At 42.1% G+C, this 21,139-nt stretch overlaps 2 protein-coding genes across 6 annotated transcripts in view; one reads left to right on the top strand and one right to left on the bottom strand.

The window, feature by feature from the left end:
* The first annotated feature begins 54 nt into the window (after positions 1–54).
* Positions 55–17,796, top strand: Cwc25 (CWC25 spliceosome associated protein homolog). The gene is made up of 10 exons (XM_037426780.2): positions 55–216; positions 335–507; positions 598–740; positions 803–896; positions 2,304–2,373; positions 8,859–9,488; positions 10,155–10,349; positions 10,573–10,682; positions 13,773–13,931; positions 17,656–17,796. Exons 1-10 carry the CDS (start codon positions 199–201, stop codon positions 17,768–17,770), a joined length of 1,707 nt encoding a protein of 568 aa, XP_037282677.1. The 5' UTR covers positions 55–198; the 3' UTR covers positions 17,771–17,796.
* The window catches only part of LOC119175798 (armadillo repeat-containing protein 8), a 102,412-nt gene continuing 98,894 nt past the window's right edge, over positions 17,622–21,139 (bottom strand). For all 5 annotated transcript variants that reach the window (XM_037426775.2, XM_037426776.2, XM_037426779.2 and 2 more), the window contains 2 exons: positions 18,957–19,050; positions 17,622–17,994 (listed from right to left, as the gene is read on the bottom strand). In XM_037426775.2, the coding sequence (XP_037282672.2) occupies positions 17,964–17,994; positions 18,957–19,050 (125 nt within the window). In that variant the 3' untranslated portion in view covers positions 17,622–17,963. The remainder of the gene's footprint in view (positions 17,995–18,956; positions 19,051–21,139) is intronic.

Raw genomic sequence — 21,139 nt, 5'->3', positions numbered from 1 at the left:
TTGTCGCTGCCTGTAGCACAGCACCATTGACAGCGACATCAAGCGTTTGCTGCTGCGCTGCCGCTCTTACAGCAGCGGCGGGCCGTCTTCTCAGCGCAAAAATAACGCTCGTAGTTGAAAAATGGCCCAAGGGACGAGCTATAGACGACGCTCGTGATCTGCATCAGATACATCATCATCCTTCTTGGAACATTAACTATGGGCGGCGGTGATCTGGTAAGCTAGATAAGGTTGTGTCCTGATCTGTTTCAAAACTGATCACTTTTCGCTTCGACTTTACGAGACGTCAAGTCGCTTTTTGAAATGTTCAGCTCGCTCATGCTTCTCGCTTCAGAACTTGAAGAAGTCGTGGCATCCATCGACGCTACGCAATGTCGAAAGAGTGTGGAAGGCAGAACTGGTGCGCGACCAGGAGAAGGCGAAGATCGAGCAATTGCAAAAAGAGCTTCAAGAAGAGCGCGACAAGCAGGAAATGCGCCAGTATGCTGAAAATAAAGGTGTTGTTAAGTATGTATTTCACTACCTTTTGCTGTAGCTTATGTTTCGTCTGTACTTTGTGTCTCATGTTTTTTTCCCCCATCTTTTATTACATCGCAGAAAAAAACAGGAACGACTCGATTGGATGTACCAGGGAGTTGCTGGTCTGGTAGACAGGGAACAGTACCTCCTCGGTCGCAAAGTTGACAAAAACTTTGAAATCATGAAAAAAGAGGAGGACGGTGTGGAGGACAAAAACGAAGGTGAACACAACGATGCGCCCGTTCTTGGTGTGCTTTTCTGTTTAATCTGCGTTTTTTTACAGATCAGCAACCCGGTTCTATTTTCACCATGGCACCTACTAATGCTGCTGTGGACCTGGAAAACAAGATACGAGAGGACCCATTATTTGCCATCAAGTGCGCTCATTTCTACGCATGTTCTTTCAAACTAGAGTTATTATTTTATCTCGCAAAAACTACTTGCTGGTGGCAAGTTGTTTTTCTATTCAATTTATTTGATTTATATCATAATAACTACAAATAGCATCCCCTACACTTTTCTCTGCTATCGTATGTTGGTTTTCATTAAACCATTCTACTAGGGGTGTTCAAATGACAAGGTACGAAATGACACTGTGGGTATAAATGAAGACTTTATTCAAAGTGTACACCATATGCGTGAGCTCAACGATTCCATTGATAAACGAGCTGAAGGATTTTGTTTCCGGAATTCCTGTGGCCGTAACAAGACCCAGTCCTTCACAACGTCCTTGAGTTTGTTATTTAAGTTGGAAGTGCTTCTACTTCAGATGTTTTTTTCACTGGGAACATTTGCAATATGACACGGCGATCACTTCTCACTAGGTCAACCACCTTGGTGATCATATTGGCTTTGATGACTTTGTTTGGCTGGCCATGGGTCATCAACCAAGCTTTAACAGCCTGCTGGAAAATGGGCTCTCCATTTTCACAGGGGCTTGTTAGACACGCAGTCTTTCTTATATATGGCCACCATCGGGCTATAAATGGTTGTCAGAAATTGGATAATGCCTCGCTGCTCTTCAATTATCGAATTTTTAACTCAATCATCAATTTAACTATCTGAACGCCATTCTGTCCTTACACGTATTGGTTAGTCAATTGGATGACGCTCTTTATTAGAGCTTCTGCTCTCTGCTGTGTATACAGGCAACAGCGCATGCTCTGATCCACTACAAGGTATCCAATTGCATCCCCAGATGCCCTACTACGTTCTCTTATAGTGGCATGGGCATCTGTGATAACGGTTGCATTGTTACCTTTCCATTTGAACGCCCATCTGTACAAGTTACCATGTCAAGTGTTTTGATTTTATACTTTTCTAAACATTGTCATTTATTATTATACACCCTTTTATAATGCTTTAACAATTGAGGGTACTCAAATAAATAAATTAGGCATGGTGCAAGCATTATCTGTTTATATCACATAAACTAGGGTTGGAAGTGCTAGCTTATATAGAACACAGTAATATTGTGTTGAGTGTTCATCAAAGCGTTTTATGTTTATGGTGCACATTCTTGTCTGCAGTCACCCATTATACTTTGCTACGCTTTCATGGGCGAGCATTTGTGTTCATAGCAGTGGACTGGTGATATTGAGATCAGCTTGCTGTATACTATATGACTACCGTCAGAGTCCTTCAAAGTATTGAAGGACTCTGATATTGTTCACATGCACACACTATTTCCATGTGGTTGTAGTAACGTCAAATTGTGCAACTTATTACACTAGCCTAATGCATACATTTTAGAGTGGAATTGTATATTTTTTTCTTTCTTTCAGGAAACAGGAAATGAAGACCAAAAAAACATTGCTTAGCAATCCTGTAAAAATGAAACATCTCAAAGAAATGGTATGCTTTCAGTCAGTTTTACGTCATTACATGTAAATTATTACAGTGAGCTTTATAAAGTAGAAGAGTTGTCATCTAATTATAGAACTGCAGGAAGTTCATTTTTTTACTATTGTGTTTCACTTGTTATGGACAAGTCTGGCATCTCTTACTACAGTCAGTTTGTTCTGATATCTTATTGAAATGGCAGAATAAGATGATTAGGTACAGCACTTTTTCCCATAGAATCCTAATCACACTTGGTCATAAGAGAGATGTGCGAGTTCACCGGCACCTTCAAGACAAACACAGTCATCGGAATGCTATGGAGGAGTGGAGCTTGCTGCCAACATGCATGTGGCTCCCACTGAAAGACAAGTTGACACAAGCAAACCCCATGAGAATTCTGCAGCTATCCCGACTACACTTGAAGGGCCTTTTGGCACAAATTAACAATGCTATTTTCATGGCTGTGTCAGGTGCTGTAAAAATGTGAAATCACAGCACCATTAAGAATGCTGGAAAGGAAGTTTCTGTACAATTTCATTTTACTGGATAAATCGCATTCTGCTCCTGTGAGAGTAATGCGCAAAAGGCAATATTAGAGCAATGCACAAAAGGCAATATTGAGCAGCAGACATTTGGTTCATGGGTGGCAGTGACTCTAATGGTGTTGGGTGCACCAAGTCGCATGCAGCATTTGTTTCGTGCCTGCTAAGCCACACTGTTATGCACAAAAAAAATTATTTATCAATTACAATAAGATTTGTGCTTATCAGTATATTTTAAAAACAATTTCCAGCACAATGCTTGGTGCACAGTGCAGGTCTCCACACCTGTTAGTCATATCCAACATGTATGCACTTTTTGAACGAATGCTCTTTAGCTGCCACCATAATCCTCTGTGGGCTGTTGTTATTAAGTGCGATGCCCCCCCCCCAGAAAAAAAAAAGCTTGCTGCTGAGGCTGTCACATCAGCTTTTGTTCCCCTGTGCAAGTCCAGAAAGGAGGTGATTCTCCTCTCTGTTAAAAAGGTCTATAAGCTTCAAGCTATGAAGCTTGTGTTGACACGCTGTGCTACCCTGGCAGCCTTTTTGCAATACGGCTAGTAGGATGGCGCGATGGCTCTACCGCAGCGGAAGGGCGCCCAAAAAAATGTAGAAAACGAAAGTAATGTTGCATGTACAAGTGCCACACAGAGGAGGGTACCACCCAGACATCATCTTTAACTCAATCCAGTCGAGGCCTACGAGAAAGTGCGGCGGCAACAGTGAATCTGTAAAACACAAAACCTTTACTTAGCAAGCACACGTAAATGCTTAGGTATGTAAAATCATGCTGAAAATTGCACATTTAATTTCAATAAATTCCCACATACATAGTTACATGCTACATAGTTACCACATACACTGCTACATCCTATATCAAGAAGGAAATACTGACAAAATCGCGTAAGCAAAGGAATTCACTGCTTTTAACACGTACAGTTTCTTGTCAACACACGACACGAATGCCTTTTAAAAGTTCTTAAATGAGCTCCTTTACAGACATGTCAGGTTTAGATGACAGCCGACCCCAAGCTTATCTGTTGACAGCGGTGAATCAGTATCGTTTACCCAAAGTGTGACCGCTGCAACATATTTGCAATTTTAACGCGCGCTGGCCTTGCAGGTGCAGGTTAATGCAGACATCTCTCGCTTTGCTGTCAGCTACTAAGAAAGTGAAATGAAGATTAATTAGATGGATACTGTTCAAAACACTGTGAATAAAATCGCGAAACAAAATGAGTTCTCTCCTGCACATTAACACTATGAGAACTGTAACTACCAGTTGTGTAACAGTTATCTGCTTTTAACACTCGTGCACTTCGTAACACCGAGATAAAAAGTGCGATAGGAAAGAGATTCTCATGTGTGCGTTCACGAACTACGAAAACTTTAATTGCCGATTATGCAAGTGTTATGCTTTCGGCACTGTTGCAAACATTGAAAACAAAAGCTCGAGATTAAACGCCCCATCACCTTGTAGCTGCTGATCACGTAAAAGACTTGATCGGTGATGTCTGCCACTTGGCCTAGTGCATCCTCAGTTACCTTGAGATAATTATTATCATCGAAGGCAACAAAATGTACAGGCAGCACACTAAGCTGAGCTCTTTCTTGAGCAGTTCCAATGCACACTTACCTGTACTTTCACATTATACTATGCTTGTTAGACTTGTGACTAACATTTGGCTGCAATCTCGAAATGTGTGAGTTGCTGCTGCAGTTTCCTCCACACCGTAAACATAAATTGTCTTGCAGATCTTGCATCCTTTTGACACCGCACTGTCGCGAAAGTATCCCTTCGCAACACGACACTGCTGGAGCCGAACCGCAAGTTAGCCGGTAGTATCTCTACTTGTTCGCTACACTAGTCTACTCTTCAGTCGCAGCTCCCGATTCATTGCCATCGACAATGCGCATACACTCGGATGTTATAAAAACACGGCACAAATCAGACACAGCCGATAAAATGACGCGCAATGTTCCGAATGCATTTCAACGTGGCCTAGTGCCGTTGTCCTACTATGACTTTTTCTGCCAACTCATTTGGTGGCGCCAAGTGTGCATTTTCAACACCCCACCTGGGCAGGGCTGGTTTTCCACAGGGCATCATCATCATCAGCTTGACTACGCCCACTGCAGTACAAAAGCCTCTCCCATGTTCCGCCAGTCAACTCGGTCCTGTGCTTGCTGCGGTCACTTAATACCTGCGAACTTCCTTATCTCATCTACCCACCTAACTTTTTGTCGCCCCCTCACCCACTTACCTTCTCTGGGAATTCATTCAGTTACCCTTCATGACCGGCGGTTATCCTGCCTATGCGCTACGTGCCCAGCCCACGTTCATTTATTCTTGATTTCAATTGTGATATCCTTAACCCTGGTTTGTTCCCCGACTCACTCTGCTCTCTTCTTTCTTGTCTCGTAAGTTTACACCTATCATTTTCCTTTCCATCGCTCGCTGCATCTTGAGGACTCAATTTAAGCTGAACCCTCTTCGTAAGCTTCCAGGTTTCCGTTCCGTGGGCAAATACCGGCAAGATGCAGCTCTTATACCTTCCTCTCGAGGAATAGTGGCAATCTACCAGTCATGCCCCACCGCGGTGGTCTAGTAGCTTGGCTAAGGTACTCGGCTGCTGACCCGCAGGTCGTGGGATCGAATCCTGGCTGCGGCGGCTGCATTTCTGATGGAGGCGGAAATGTTGTAGGCCCGTGTGTTCAGATTTGGGTGCACGTTAAAGAACCCCAGCTGGTCGAAATTTCCGAAGTCCTCCACTACGGCGTTTCTCATAATCAAATGGTGGTTTTGGGATGTTAAACCCCACATATCAATCAACTTTAAGTGCACTGCTACCTATATCAAAGCGCTGTTCTCTTTCGAGGTTGTTGTACATTACTTTCGTTTTCTGCAGATTAATTTTCTAGTTCAGTAATATAATTCAGTTATCATGTATTGCAATTCGTCCCTCGAGTTAGACAGCAATGCAATGTCATCGGTGAAGTGCAGGTTACTAACGTAATCTCCATTAACTCTTATTCTATAGGGCATAGGCAGTCACAATTATGTGGCAAGGTTTTCATGCGTTTTGCGTTGTTGTCAACAGTAACGGTTCATCAGACATATTCTTCTGTATAGCCTCTGATGCTCTGTGATGTACAGCAATCGTCATGAAGTCATACGTGTGCGTGGACCACTGTATGCCATCAATGCACAGTTCCTGGCTTGGCGAGCGGCGAGGGCACTCCAGGCATTTTTCGCGGGCTACCAGTGAACCATGAACAATGGCCCATGTGGCAGCAAGTGCTTGGTTTTGTGAATGAACAATGCGTTCCTATCCATCGAGTGTGCGCAAGTCTCGGTGACCCCATTTCATCTTAAGTACAGCACAACATGCAGAGCATTGCTTTGTTACAAGAACATGTTCTCGAGGTCTGTCAGGTCATTCGGATATGGTTTCTTGTAACCATAGTAATAAAACCATCAAAAAGGAGTGGTGGCAAAATATTACACACGACCACCTTTAGGTGAGATTTCGAATTTAGCCCTGCAAGTGGTGCACAGTGATCGTAAGCAACCGGTGATGTCACTGCAGGAGTTAAAATGCAAAAGTAAATGTGTTTAGTCATCTGCTCGGGTTTGGAATATTGAAGAGTAGCAACTTTTCTTGTGCACCAATTTTCATAGCTCTTTTAACATAGCTCTTTTAACATCTCAGCATTCTATTATACACACACTACAGTGCAACAGAAGGAAGTCGGAACATTGAACAGCCTCATGAGCCTTGGACACAGTCATGCTGCCCAACAGCTATTGCATTTTATTACTCACCTGCACAAATATAGCAGCAGCTGTATCTGGTCTCTTCGATCTTCCGTACAGGTCTGCTGCTCAGATTAACCATGCACAACATTTGTTTAGAACAATGTATCGATCATTCTGTGCTTTTGTCTGTATAATGTGCTCCCTGTGCTATTCGTGTCTAGTGAAACCCAAACAGCGGCAGAAATTCGCAGTGGTGTAGCGCGCACCCTCCAGTCATCACCATCGACAGGCGCGCACATCCAGTTTAGCAGCACTACGCATATATGCGCGTCGGTCCACGCTGATAGCAGGAGGGCACGCACTGTACCAGTCCAAATGCTTGCCGCTCTTCAGATTTCATTTGACGCCGATAGTACACTAACTGCCTTATAGGTTCATTATGTGCAACTGCCCAAAATCATTCATTTATTGAATATTGATTGTTTTTGAATACAATAAGTGCTTTCATGTTTGCTGCTAAAGTGGTTGCTGGGGCGTATCGATGCGACATAGAAATGATGATATGCGGGATTTAACATCCCGAAACCACCATATGATCATGAGAGACACTGTAGTGAAGGGCTCCGGATACTTCGACCACCTAGGGTACTTTAACGTACACCCAAATCTGAGCACACGGCTGGGCCTACAGCATTTTCACCTCAATCGAAAATGCAGCCGCCGCAGCCGGTATTCGATCCCGGGACCTGCAGGTTAGCAGCCGAGTACATTAGCCACTAGACCACGGCGGCGGGGCACATGACATGACAGACTTGGTTGCAAAAGAAAAAAACTTCTCCATCTGGATCTGTGGCCTTCATGGAAAACTCAAGGCTTACCCCCGTATTCTAGAACGTCCCTCCACTCAACGCTTCAACTTCACTTGAGAAGGCCGATGGGAGCGCCGTCTCTAGGCAGGGAAAGTCACTGCATATCAGCGATAATCTGCTGCGATTCCTGTGTAGCGCAGTGTCACTTTAAGCCGAGCAGCAGCGCAGTGCTCAACTCTGTCAAGTGAAGGGTGAAAGTCGAGTTGAGGAGCGTTTGTGAATACGAGGGTAAGTGTCTCGTGACAGTATCATTAGTGAACATTCTGAATAAATGGACAAACGATAGTGACATTGTAAGAGGTGTCTGGAGGCTTGTGGTTTGCAGTGGATAATACATCGCAAACTTTGAAGCTTTTGCTTCTGTGGTGCAATCGCACTGTCCTGAACCAAGACAGGACCTCCATGCTGCTGCTGTAACATCACCTCATGAAGGAAGGGCTCCAAGTTGTATGACCAACTGGGGTGACAACAGTGGTATTTAAGACTCAACAAATTTGTGTTTACTAGCAACAGCAAACATCAACTAGTGAAAAGAAAATGGTGCAAAACACTCAATATCTTAGAAAAGGAAAATTTGCAATAGCGCTGTTGTCTTCTTTTATCTGGTGTTCAGTATTTTGCACTATTTCCTTTCTACTATCAATACGCCTAAGTAACCACTTCAGCAGCAAACATGGAACTACGTATAGTGTTTGAAAACGAATATCCACTAATTTGGTCAACTTTGGTAGAACGGCAAGCCCTTGTGTTAGGCGATAGGTGAATTGGGAACATTTAAAGAAACACTGGGACCATTCTTTTTCCTCATCTCCAAAAGCAGTATTTCCGACCAATTACAGTTTATTACTGTACATGCAACAGCATATGCAAAAGAATGCCAACTGTTGCAAGCAATTCTACATATTGCACGTATTGTGTGCCTCGCATGAAATGCAGAGGAGGTTCAATTTTTCAAGAGTTTTAGAGATGGCAAACGCCCTTCGCCCAGTTTTTGTATTGGGAGATGACTGCTTATAACATTTATGACATAACCTTGAACTTTCACTCAATTTAAAGCCATGATTGCTCCAGCACCAATAAAAAGTGGGATTCACTTCCAAATTCCACCATGTCATGGGGCTGCACTAGCTATAATTTAACATTGCTACTATTGCCAGTCGTTGATATAATTGCCAGTTATATACTGCATGTAGCTGGGTAGTATCTTGTTTCTGTATATAGTACACCATTGCTACCCACTGATATTGTTATGCTTAATGTTAAAAAAAAATTAAATGTTGCCATTTTCACTTTTGTGCATTTTGTCACTGGAGGGCCTTATCATTGCAGATTGAACAATCTATAAAAGGCTCGAAAAAAGCCCACAAGAAGAAAAAAAAGAAAGAGCACAAAAAGCATAAGAGGAGGTCACCCACTGTGTCCAGCAGTGGTGAAAGTACTGCAGAGGAACATGACAAGCATCACAGACACTCCAAAATAGGTAAGAAGGACCTCAGAATTGCCACTTCTGGTCGTAAAGGTGACAAAGAGCACAATGTATCAAGACACCATTCAGATGGAGTATCAAGGCCGAAAAGAACTTCATCACCTCATGTCCACTCATATAGTGACAAAAGCAACACTAGAAGTGACGCCCATTTACGTGGCCGATATGAGAAGAGTAATAGCAGCCAGAGGAAAAGCTCACGCCACCAACCTGTTTCGACCAAAGAGAGATCAAGGAGGCGGCGTCACTCTATATCACCGAACTCCGAAAACCATCACGAAGTAGCAAGCCAGCTTAAACGATCTGTGAAGAGCAGTTCCCGATCACACAGCAAGAGAAAGAGACATGACTCAAGTAGCTCTGACAGCAGTGCAGAAGACCGCAAGAATAGGGATAACAGTCAGCGCCTCGGCAGTCCTGTCTTGGAGAGCAACCATCACCAGCATGATAAAAGGTCGAAGCTTGGGGCCATCGTAAGTGAAACCACGTAATGAATTATTGCATATTATGAAACACTGTTCAATTAGATGTCATAGTTATGGCTATTTCATGTCAAAAAATAACGAAAGTTCAAAGGGAGCATAAACTTTCAACTGTTCATTCCAAAATTACTGCAGTGCAGTATATATGCAAGGCACACATTGAACAGGTAACATTTAATGCCATGCAATACTGTAGACGCTCAATAAATGGAAATCTGCTAAACGGAACTACTGCCTAAACAAAACTATTGCCTCTGCAATACTTGGTTTCGCGCTTGTATTCTGCACCCATGTATACCTCTCAGTAAACGGAACTCCTGTTAACATATTTTCTCGGTCCCTTCCGGTTCAGTTTACTGAGAGTGTACTGTACATAGGTATAGACAAGTGCAAAAGGAAACGCTCACATCAATTGATCGTGATTAGGATGTTATCAGATCGACGTAGACATTTCCTGTAACCTGCTCCAAATTTGGATTTTAGTGCTTCAGAAGTAACATTTTGCTTCTCCAAAAATTGCTCCAAATTCTATTTCAGCTATTGCACCCCTGCATAACAAAATTGGCTGCTTTATTTCTTGGGTAGGCTAGGAAGGACGATAATTTTGCAAGTCCTGCAGAACAATGAGAAGTCAGAAATCCTGTTCATCCCTTGCAGCACCATCATGAAGTAGAGACCCAGCTTAAACGACCTGTGAAGAGCAGCTCCAGATCACACAGCAAGAGGAAGAGGCACGACTCAAATAGCTCAGACAGCAGTGCAGAAGAAGACCACAGGAATAGTGAAAACAGTCAGCGCCTCGGCAGTCCAGTCTTGAAAAGCAATGATAAAAGGCCCAAGTTCGGTCTCATTGTAAGTTAACCCACATTATTAATGATTGCATAGCATGAAGCATGGAATGCTGGTTTGTTACCCATAACAGAGTGTGTTACTTTATTTCTTGAGTGCTTTATTTCTGGAGTACTTTATTTCTTCAGCAAAACATATGCTTTGGAATTTGGCAGTTATAGATTCTTCCGACTCTATTGTCATTCAAGTCATAAACAGATGGGTTTGCTGTGTTCTTTGGCTTTAGGTTCGAGGCAACCAGAGTCGCAAGAAAGAGCAGCAACCACCACCCGTGAAAGTGCAACCGAAAGAGCATAAGCAGAACAAAACAGCACCCCAGGCTACCCAGAAGCGCAGGTTTGCATACTTTTTGTTTTCTCTCTAAAGGGACCCTAACGGTTCTGAGGATTTTGTACAAACACATTGGGCCGGTAGACCAAATCTTATGGGTCATTTACAGACCAATTAGAGCTCTCTGTGTAAACTGGGTAATTTATTACAACACTTTAAAGCCACGAACTGCTGTTCAGCCAAACGCATTTTCAACTGCTCAGTCGCATAACGATGTGCTCTAGTAACGCGACGTCACCGAGACTGCTATCTGATTGGCTGTGGAATGCGCAGAAGTAAGATGGGCTGCTAGGGCGGTTTCACCTGTCTAAGCAAAGATCATATACTCCACAACCTACGTCTCTGTTGCCAGACAGCTCTGCAATCGCCAGTGGGTCTCTCGAGCCTAGAAGGCAAGGCCGAGATGAGAAGTATAATTGCACGAAGCGGCCTCAGTACATGGTGCGTCGCTAATTTTGTGGTGGAATGGTTTGATGATGCTTTAGCCTAAACGGAGACAAAACTTTTAAAAACCGTCTCAGGGTACCTTTATAGACTCAAGATGTGTGCTTTGATGCTGGCCACTTCTGTGGATGTACAGCATGCAACTACATTTCCACATCTTTGAGTGTCCTAGTCAGCAACCAGTAGATGTGGAATGCTCGAACCAGCAATTGCCAATGTCACAAAACTCGTGCACAATTGAAACAGCTGACAAAGTATTGTTAAATTGTCACACTTTACAGACATGACCACACTTGTGATACCTGGTGTCTAGTCACACAAATATTTGTAAAAGCGATTTTGGCAATGTGCAATGATATGGCCATGCTGGAACCTTTTGTTTTACAGCTCATAAGAACACTATTTTGTGATATTGAAATGAGTAGGCTTGGTGCGAACAGTGAGTTTTAGGTTCGAATCGAATCGTGATTTTGGTCAAATAATTTCGAATAGAAATCTAATGGTATGTATCGGATATAAAAAAAGGACATATTTATCATGACCTAACAACTAACCTGCACAATATTTTAAAAAAAATTAAAGCAGGGGCTCTATGCAAATGTTTTTTTTTGTTTTTTTCGTTCAAAGGAAGTCAGAATAACCTTAAGTACTAGCAAGATTTGAATTTCGGTAGTATGCTGGCGATAACATGTAAAATATGTAACATTTTAAAATTCATTATACTTAGAGCATGTAAGTCGTCATAACAAGCTTTTAAGCATAACAAAATGATGAATTCATTTTAGGGTAACATGTTCATTTAAAGGGGCCAACAACTGCCAAGAACATGAAACGAGATGACTGCACAGGTGGAAAGATTGTCCCTCATAGCGACTCAAACCAACGTTATTTTTCTCGCGAGAAGTGGGGTTATTTTTATTTCTTCCTCGAAGATCATGGAAGTGGGCTGTGGCGCCACGTGGTGGCAGAAACTTCAATTATCCGAGCTGCCCTGTCATGTGACCGTAAACTAGTGTTTGTGGTCAACAATTTTACTGTTAGTATTGAAATATTGTTTGCTTTATAGTAAAAGATAATACTTCATAGAAATTTACTTATAGGCCGCGTTAGTAGTGCATTAGTTTGCATGACGTAATAATTCTGTGCTCGTCGGCGCATCTTAAGCAACTTTTCTATGTGCTCATGAAACCGTGCACGCAGTTTTTAAGTCGCTAAAATTTTGGAGTCTTACCTACACTCAGAAATTTTTCTCAGAAATGACACACAGTGACGTTTTCGGTGACTTGACTTGGCTCGAGCGTTGAGATAGTAACGATGACGGGACAAGCTATCCGTTACACAGGCGCATCAACCTTCGGCCCAGGCGCACGCAACGCGATACAAATACAAGCTGTATAAAGCTACTCGTCTCATTGTAACGGCTTGTTATTTTCAAAAATAGTTGTGAAGCTCAGAATAAACTTGGTTATGCATAGTTACAGGAACTCCTGCGAAAGCAGAACAATGACAGCATGCAAGTCACTAGAAGGGCTACCAGCATCGCTATTGATTCTCAGTGTTGCTGGACAAAAAGGCGCGTCAGTGTTCAGAACCTTTCAAATTGAAAAATACAGCCTATAAAATAACTACATGCTTTCAGGAGTAACTACTACAGCTACAAACACTGCGACGAGTAAGCTTTCGGTCACGCCGAAAAAAAACTGGGTTGAAAAAAATCAGTTGTCAATCCCTTTAAAGGTACCCTGCAACACTGTTTCAAGTAGCCATGGAGCCACTAAAAGAAAAAGCTTATTGCCTCACGAATTCGCCACCGCAAAAGCTTTAGAATCAGTCCAGTATGAGCGAAGTTCCAAAGATTGATCGCACACTGTAAATGCCTTCTCTCTTCTCGTCCTGACGAAAGAGCTGGAAGCTAATTCGGGAGGGTTGGCACAGGGAAAGGAAGAATCTCACGTGTCTGGCGACCTTGAGCACTTTTATCACTCTTATTTTTTTTCTTCGAATACATGGCCCTTCAGTGCGATCGTGCAGGTACGCATGGACAAGCAGCGGCCTCCCGCGGTGGCCCCAGTAACAACTAAGTGCCATGCTCAAGTCAGCCAATGGCTGGTACAAGTGATTTTTGAGCTTGTAGTGTCATTTGCCGAGGGACGAGAGCAATGTTTAGCCGACTTCGAGAATATACTGTTAATCGCTGGCCGCATGCCACGCTATATTTGCTTGGCGTGTTCTCGGTAGCCTCAACTACCGATCTGCAGCATTTTCTGAGCAAGGCGGATTTCTCCTGGATAGGTGCTTTCATGGCTTAGAAGCCCCACAGTGTAGTAAAACTACCTTTACAGGCAGTTATATGCTAACTAATATATACCTATTCGTTCATTACGAATAGTACTTCGAAATTTTCAATAATTTGAATTCCGAATCAAGGCAAGTTCGAGTACTCTGCTATTCATTCGAATATATGAAGCATTCAAGTATTCGCACAAGCCTATAAATAAGTGTGATTGTCAAATACAAATTCTGAAGGCATTTATGTGACTACAGGACAGTTCTAATAAACATCTGTTTACTAATAACAGATTGGCAGGAAGTTTGGTCAGTACAAAAGCCCAAAAAGTTGTTTTTTTTTCTTCCATCTGACTATATTCATAGACCTCTGAGTGAAGAAGAGAAAGCCACAGCTCGCAGAGAAATGATGAAGAATGCCCAAGAGCATGATGAAAAGCGCAAAACTATTGTCAATCAATATCGGAAAAGTGAAGCTGCTGAAGAAAAGAACCACCACAAGAGCGTCGGGGGAGGTTTTATCCGGTAAGGATACGGCACAGTATCTGGCAATAATGGTGTGATTGCAACATGTAGTGCACCACTGATGACCACCTAGTAGGTGCGATCAACAGTACACATGGTACATAGAGCAGATGAGTGCTTTGCATAGCTTTGCTATGGTATGACTGATTTATGGCTATGATTTTCGCTTCCTTTGTGTGCCAGGTATATAGGTAATTCTGCGGTGGCAGTGGCAGGAGAGTACGTAAGTGGACATGTGCACAATGTTCATGGAATCACGGCCAACCCAGTCCGCATACATCCAAAGTACCCTGCACGCGTAAAAAATCCCAATTATGAAGTGCAGCTGGTGGGGAAAAAGCCACTTTGTTTTGCTTACAAATATGGTGTCTCAATCACTCCTTGTTTTTCGTGCTGTGAAACTATTGCTGGATTACTGTTGGTGTAAATAATACTAAATACGTAATGAATACAAAATGTTTGGACAGACTGACATCTCGAACAACTCTGCAATGCGAGATGCCGGCTCATTGTGCAGTGATTTTGCTGTGTCAGATTTCTAGGGTTGTGTGAATAGTAAATTTTAGGTTCAAAGTGAATAGTGATTTGGTTCGAATAGTATATATGATGAAGAATATGATGAAGAAAATGGCCATATTTGTCGCTGCCCAATAACCTGCACAATATCTTTTTAAATTGAATCAAGGCATGTGCAAATGTGTTTTTTCTTCCTAGGAAGTGGAAGCAACCGAGTTGTAGCAGGATTTGACTTTCCATAAAATGTGATCGATAACCTGTAAAATAAGTTACATTTTCAAATTTACTGTTTTTAGAGCATAGCATACATTTAGATCTTTGTATTTCGAGTACTATACCACATTTTGTTGTGAAATTTTGCGTGCTTCGTAAGAGAGCTTGTGGCCTTATGTCTGTGCAGTTCTGACTATGTAGCTTTTCTTAGTTGCTTCTGGTTAAGTACGAATATTCAGACTGGTGCACAAAATTAAGTGTACCTGTTCTCGAAAAACCAAGAACAGTGACCATTAAATTTGGCATGCTTATTCAGCATTACATATTTGTATTAGTCCAAACCTATAAAAACGAGCTCCCATATTTATCTCACAAGCAAAAATATATATATTGCTTTTCTTGTCACGTGCCGCAAGGGGGAGTGTCCAATTTAATCTTTCTTTATCTATCTTAATTATAGCTTGAACAGTCTTTCAAAGTTTTAAGTTCATTCAGTCTGTTTAGAAGGGGTTTAGGTGTAATCTGAGAAAATTTGAATGAGATTGATCGAATAGTTTTCGAAAAAAGGTCATAACTTGCAGCAACAATTACGCTAAAAAAGCTCTTTGGTGGAAAAACTTGCTATCAAACGTTACGAAAATGGTAGAAAGTGAATATGATCATAGGATCAAGCCATAGTTATTGAAAAAAGTGCGTAGGTACACACAGAAACAATGACTAAAGAGAGCATGCGCATGCATTATAAAGCCCGGCCTTTTGAACGGCTTTCAAAGGGCTTGGAGCGTTCATTCCGGCGGAACAGTGGCTAAGCGTGCTCAGCTGCTGAACTAAAAGTCGCAGATTCGATCTCGGCCGTGGTGGTCGCATTTTGATGAAGGCAATATGGTGAAGCCATGTACTGCGCGATGTCAGTGCATGTTATCAAACACCAGATGGTCGAAATTGCTGAGCCTTCCACTAATGCGTCTCATAATCATATTGTGGTTTTGGGACGAAAAACCCCAGATATTATCAAGGCTTGGAGCACTCCTACGCTCTTACCAATGTATGCAGGGGTGCAACAGCCGAAATACAATTTGTAGCAATTTTTTTAGCACACTGCAAATTTGGAGCAGGTTACAGACAAAAAATCGTACATTTTTTTTATCATGAAATATAAAATTTAGAGCAGTGTAAAAAAGGTTTAGATTTTAAAAAATGTATAAACCATTCAACACCATCCAAATCGTGCAGTGTGAACATGAGCACTGCTATTCCAATAAAAATAGTATTTTGAACCACACCACTGGGCGAACAATGATAAAGTCCATATTAGCATTTGCTGCGCCTGTCGAATCATTTGACACACTCTGCGAATTTAAATATGGATATGCCAAGCTCACAACCATGAAATTTGGGAGATTCGTAAACAGAGGTGTACGGGTGGTGATAAAAAGAACTGGGTACATTTTTTTTTTTTTTTAGAGAAGCAGGAATGTTAGACACTGCTCCATATGACTGGCAGTAGCTTATTTAGACGACAGTGATTAAACTGGTACTCAGAATTATGCGGACTATAAACGCATGAGTAACCTAGCAAAATGTGCAGTGTCCCATGAGTAGTGCTAACAGCCCCTTTCAAATCTCAATACACTACTGCGGTGCACTGGTGTACTGCAGTGAAGGTGGCTTAAGCAGCATTCTCTCCACAGGTTAGAACCAAAGCCAAAAAATTTTCTAACTGCTACATCCCCCCTCCCCATTTCTCACCTTTTTTTTTTTCTTTAACACGGGGGTTAGGCGCTGCTTTCGCTCCCTTGCGAAGCACGTTTGACCAGGTGAAATAACAGCGCGCACCTGTTGGCCCGGCGATGGCACCGAATATCTACAGTGGCTGGGACAACTTTTGAACAAAAAAAAAAAAAGTTGTGTGCTACTGCTAAGGCAATCAATATGGTCGCTGGCAACGCCAGCATTCGCAGCATGCCGAGCTTGTTCACGCGAGGAAAACGTGGCATACGCTTCCAGCTGTAGTTCCTAACAAGCAATAGTAGCCGCATTTTCAGGCTAGGAAATTTACATTTTCCACAAAGCGTTGGTGTCCACAGCAATGAATTTTTGTCTTGAAGTTCCATCATCCCGCCAATAAATATACACTGCGGTTAATGGACCAATGGGCGCGCAGTATTGTTACTTTGTCTGGTCATATTTTAAGTACAATGTAGGCGCTATATTTAGGGTCTGCGCGTTTTGACTTATGGCGTAAACTGGAGGGAGCAGACGTGGCCTGCATTTCTCGCCAAAATTAGCGCCGCACCTGAGAAAATTGAGGCTGGCTGGGCACTTTGCAGCAGCTTGGTGCAATTTCAGTCAGCCAATTTCATGGTTTTGGTGCAACAATCGTAAATTGGCGCAGATGTTGCACCCCTGTGCATGGCTTTGCTTCTCAGAGTGTAATGAAATAAAACGAAAAATCAAAACAAGTGCATCCAACCAGCACCAATATGGGAAAGGGGCTTGCCTTCCTTTCAACTATCCATTGTTGTCGTAGCTTTTGCTTATGAGGCTTCGCAAGGAATTGTAGGTATGCGAGCATCCCACCACATGGCAATTGTTTTTTAACAGTCCTTGAAGCAATGAACATTGCCTATTTGACTCCGAATGCGGATACGCATGTACAACGACGTAGTTAACTAAGGTGGCTGTCAGTTTACTATCATGAGAGTAATAAGAAAGTTTGCCACCAGTAGCGCCTCTGTTGCTGCACACTAGGAGTATAGAACTTTTAGACATGTCCCATTGGGGTTTCATTCAGATGAAAACTACTGCTAGTGCTGCTGGTCTAATGAAGAAGGTAAACACAAGTAAACATTGTTGCTTTTATGTACACAATTTAATGTGAACATGACCTTGTAATTGAAGACTATCTAGTAGTCTAGTGCTGGTGGTCACAGTATTGCACTGCGTATTGACACACTAAAATTTGTTTTGTTTTTTATTGTTGCTCCGTTTTTAGGCCCATGCTGGCAAAGGCTGCAGACACTGGCAGCGTGGAGAACCGAATCAAGCAAAAAATGTACACTGTGCAGCGAACCAGCAGTGCCATGGACGTCCATTTTGCTAGAAAATAAATCACCCTGCACTAACAACTATATAAGGCCATTTCATCACATTCATGTAAACATTTCTACTTTCCAAACAAGCTATGCATTTAAACATATTAAAAACAATTGCAATGTACAACACAGACTTTGAGCCTGCCTTTAACATAATTTGCCACTGTCTGCTGCTATGCACCTCCATCACAACAGTGCTGTCTGAAGATCACGAAAACTGCTGCAGTGCAGTTTTCACCCTGCAAGAAATGAAAATCAAGCAGTTAGCCCTCTCACTAAAACAGCATCAATTTGGACGACACTAAGATTGTTTAGCCTGCAAAAAATCTTTCACATTCAAGATTATAAAGGGACCAGGTGTACATAAGCAGAGTTTCGTTAAGCAGTATAGTTGCATTGCTAAACAGTTTTATGTCTCATTTGTGCAATGCTGCCATCTTATCCACCAGGGAAGTGTTGCCACAAATAGCAGAAGTAAGTGGACTCTCGTTAAACAACCTGAAGGTACAAGGAAAACATGTTTCACTCAACAGGGGTTCTACTGAACTAATTAAATATTTGAAATCAGCATAAAACGCCTATACACACAGCAAAAATTTCATTGCCGTTGGCTACAGATTCACGATAATTTCTTTTTTTCGAATCGCATCTCCACTTAATGAAAATATGTGACTCGGAAAGTTTCAGTTCTTCAACTGAATAAATAAAATGAATGCATCAACACACTAAGTTCATTTTTGTAGAGCCACATGGTTGGTTAGTACTATGTGGAAACTATCCACTGTGTTAAGACAGGACCAACACTGGTGGCTAGAATTTGCAACTTATAGGTATACATATATCTATACACCCAGGTATTCACTACCTATAGGTGAAGTCACTTTCATATGCACACACAGACTATTCCTGAAGAGTAGTGAAAACATATAAACACTGCAGGCCATATGAAAGCAATTTTTAAACAATTTGGCATATAGGAGACTGAGTACACCACACCATACAAAATGATGTAAACCTTAGAACGATTACTGGCTTCATGAAAGGCTGTCATGGTCATCGTGAGACAATTTTTCCTCTTTTTAGTTACTTCACTAGTTCCCCATCAGTCTCACAACTTTCTCCAATTATTCCAGTTGCTGTCATGGCAAGCGAGCATACAATGTTCCCAGCCTGTTTCAGACATACTGCTTAGATGACATACTTGTCAAAGAGGGTTGTGTCACTAGTGATAAGAAGAGACTGCAGCAGCTTTTGGACCCCCAACTCGCGCAGCTTCGCCTGCCTTTCCCGGGCACCTGCAACAACAACAAAACCTGTTATAAATTGTTCCCATGCTTTTTTCAAAGCTGTATCATATTACTCAGCACAAGTTAACACAACAAATTTCGTAAGGGACATTTTTTATTAACTGGTTCTCCTCATTGTAGCTACCATAACATTTAAAAAGCAAGATCACGGGTACTGTTAGCAAATGGCTTTTAATTACTAATGTAGTAGTAATGACTGTGACTATCACAATAAAAGTACCTGCAAAATTGTATCCTAATATTATAATTGACTCTCTTGTTACCACATCTATTCAAATCGATCACTGGTGATTGATGCTTTGGATTGTCGATTTTGGCATGTTGAATTTTTTTCTAGTGCACCCAGCACTTTCTAGTAGTTAGTCCAGCCACTTGACTTTCACCGCAGGGCGCGGGTTCGAATCCCGGCTGCGGCGGCTGCATTTCCGATGGAGGCGGAAATGTTGTAGGCCCGTGTGCTCAGATTTGGGTGCACGTTAAAGAACCCCAGGTGGTCAAAATTTCCGGAGCCCTCCACTACGGCGTCTCTCATAATCATATCGTGGTTTTGGGACGTTAAACCCCACAAATCAATCAATCATCACTTGACTTTCAGAATCAATTTGAATTTGCTCGTTTTGGTAACACAGTGATTTTTGACAGACTTTTGCGCTAACCAATATGCATGCATGTGCTGATAAAAAAAATGCACTAGGCTGGCGAATTTGACAGAAGTGTGCGACCCTCGTGGTTATGCTACAGTAACATCAAAGTTCTGTAATCAAAAGAACCTTTGCAAGTCAAATATTGTCAAGATATCAACTTCGCAATCTGAGTGTTGAGCAGCAATAATTGCCAGAAATGTATGCCAGCTATTCAATAAAAAGCTGTTGCTGGGAGTGAGGGAACATTTATTCTACAGAAAAAAAAGTCACTGCTTTGCCACAAAGGTGAAGCAATGAATGCGATAGCAACAATTTGAAAGGTCATGTGCAGAATGGAAAGCAGATCGATGAAACGCGCCCTGCGTTTCTTGCACACAAATTACGCACGAAACGTACTCACAGGTACGGATGCATGTGAAAAAGCGTCTCATTTGTTACTTCGCTGAGTATGAAAAGCACGTGCTTTTTGCGAACGGAGACTGCAATCATTGCATTGACGGCAAAATCCAGCCGAGAGTGTCCATATAATTGCTATCGCAATAAAATATTTCAGGTCTGTCGTGTGTATAAATTGTGAAGGTGGTCTTCTGAGCCAGTTTACATTAGTATTGGTTTTGCTTGTATTGTTATATCAGACACAGGGTCGTATTTCGTGTCACTAGTCACGCCTAACTCCTATGGTGTCATCGTCACATGTGCATGGGTGCGCACCAGCGCTGCAAAAAAAGTGCGCTGCTCGAAACTGTCTTGCAACCGTACCTGAAATGAGGGTGAGCATAAGAGTCCGAGGAGGACTTCAGCTTCAAGTTTTATGGCAACGATGCTTTGCGTCAGCCTGAAACATCCGCAGTCGTTCATGAATTTATTTTTTTTACAGCCTCAGGTTGTCTCCTCAATTGCAAGTGCATAGCTGCTGACCTTTGTGCACTGCACAGTGGTTACATGCAAGGTCTTCCCATCGCAGGCGTGCGGTGTGCTGGTACCCGCTACAGACCTTCTCACGAAAAGTAGGTTACCGGGGCACATCTTGGCCCTGACTACGGAGCAGCGCGAAAATTTTTAGAAACGCGTGCAATATATTTTTTTATATGATGTGCAAAAATAAAAAGAAGTATGCTTGAATGCATACTGTATTTAATCGTGTAATGAACCCACTCACATAATGAACCCAACCCTTACCTTGATCCTTAAAAAGGAAAAAACTTTTTTAAATGCATCTGTTCATTTTGTTTCGGTATGATAGCGAGTGCCGCTAATGATTGAAACAACGTTAAATCAAGCCATTATATGACAAAATAACAACGCAATGAAAGCCAAAGATATTTATGCAATCCTGCTGAACAGTTGCGAGCAGCGCGAGCGCGAACTACGTCATTTAAAATTTGAAAGTCGCGCCTTGTACGGCAAAGCACCATCTGTCGAATGTAGGAGAA

Source organism: Rhipicephalus microplus, chromosome X (assembly GCF_043290135.1).
Source record: "Rhipicephalus microplus isolate Deutch F79 chromosome X, USDA_Rmic, whole genome shotgun sequence".
NCBI lineage: Eukaryota > Metazoa > Arthropoda > Arachnida > Ixodida > Ixodidae > Rhipicephalus > Rhipicephalus microplus.
The sequence above is the reverse complement of the archived record's forward strand: the minus strand, read 5'-3'. Positions and strand labels throughout refer to the sequence as shown.

Coding starts and splice junctions, on each gene's coding strand:
- Cwc25 (XM_037426780.2), top strand. Junction 508..597: donor GAAAATAAAGGTGTTGTTAA/GTATGTATTTCA, acceptor ATTACATCGCAG/AAAAAAACAGGAACGACTCG. Junction 741..802: donor TGTGGAGGACAAAAACGAAG/GTGAACACAACG, acceptor GTTTTTTTACAG/ATCAGCAACCCGGTTCTATT.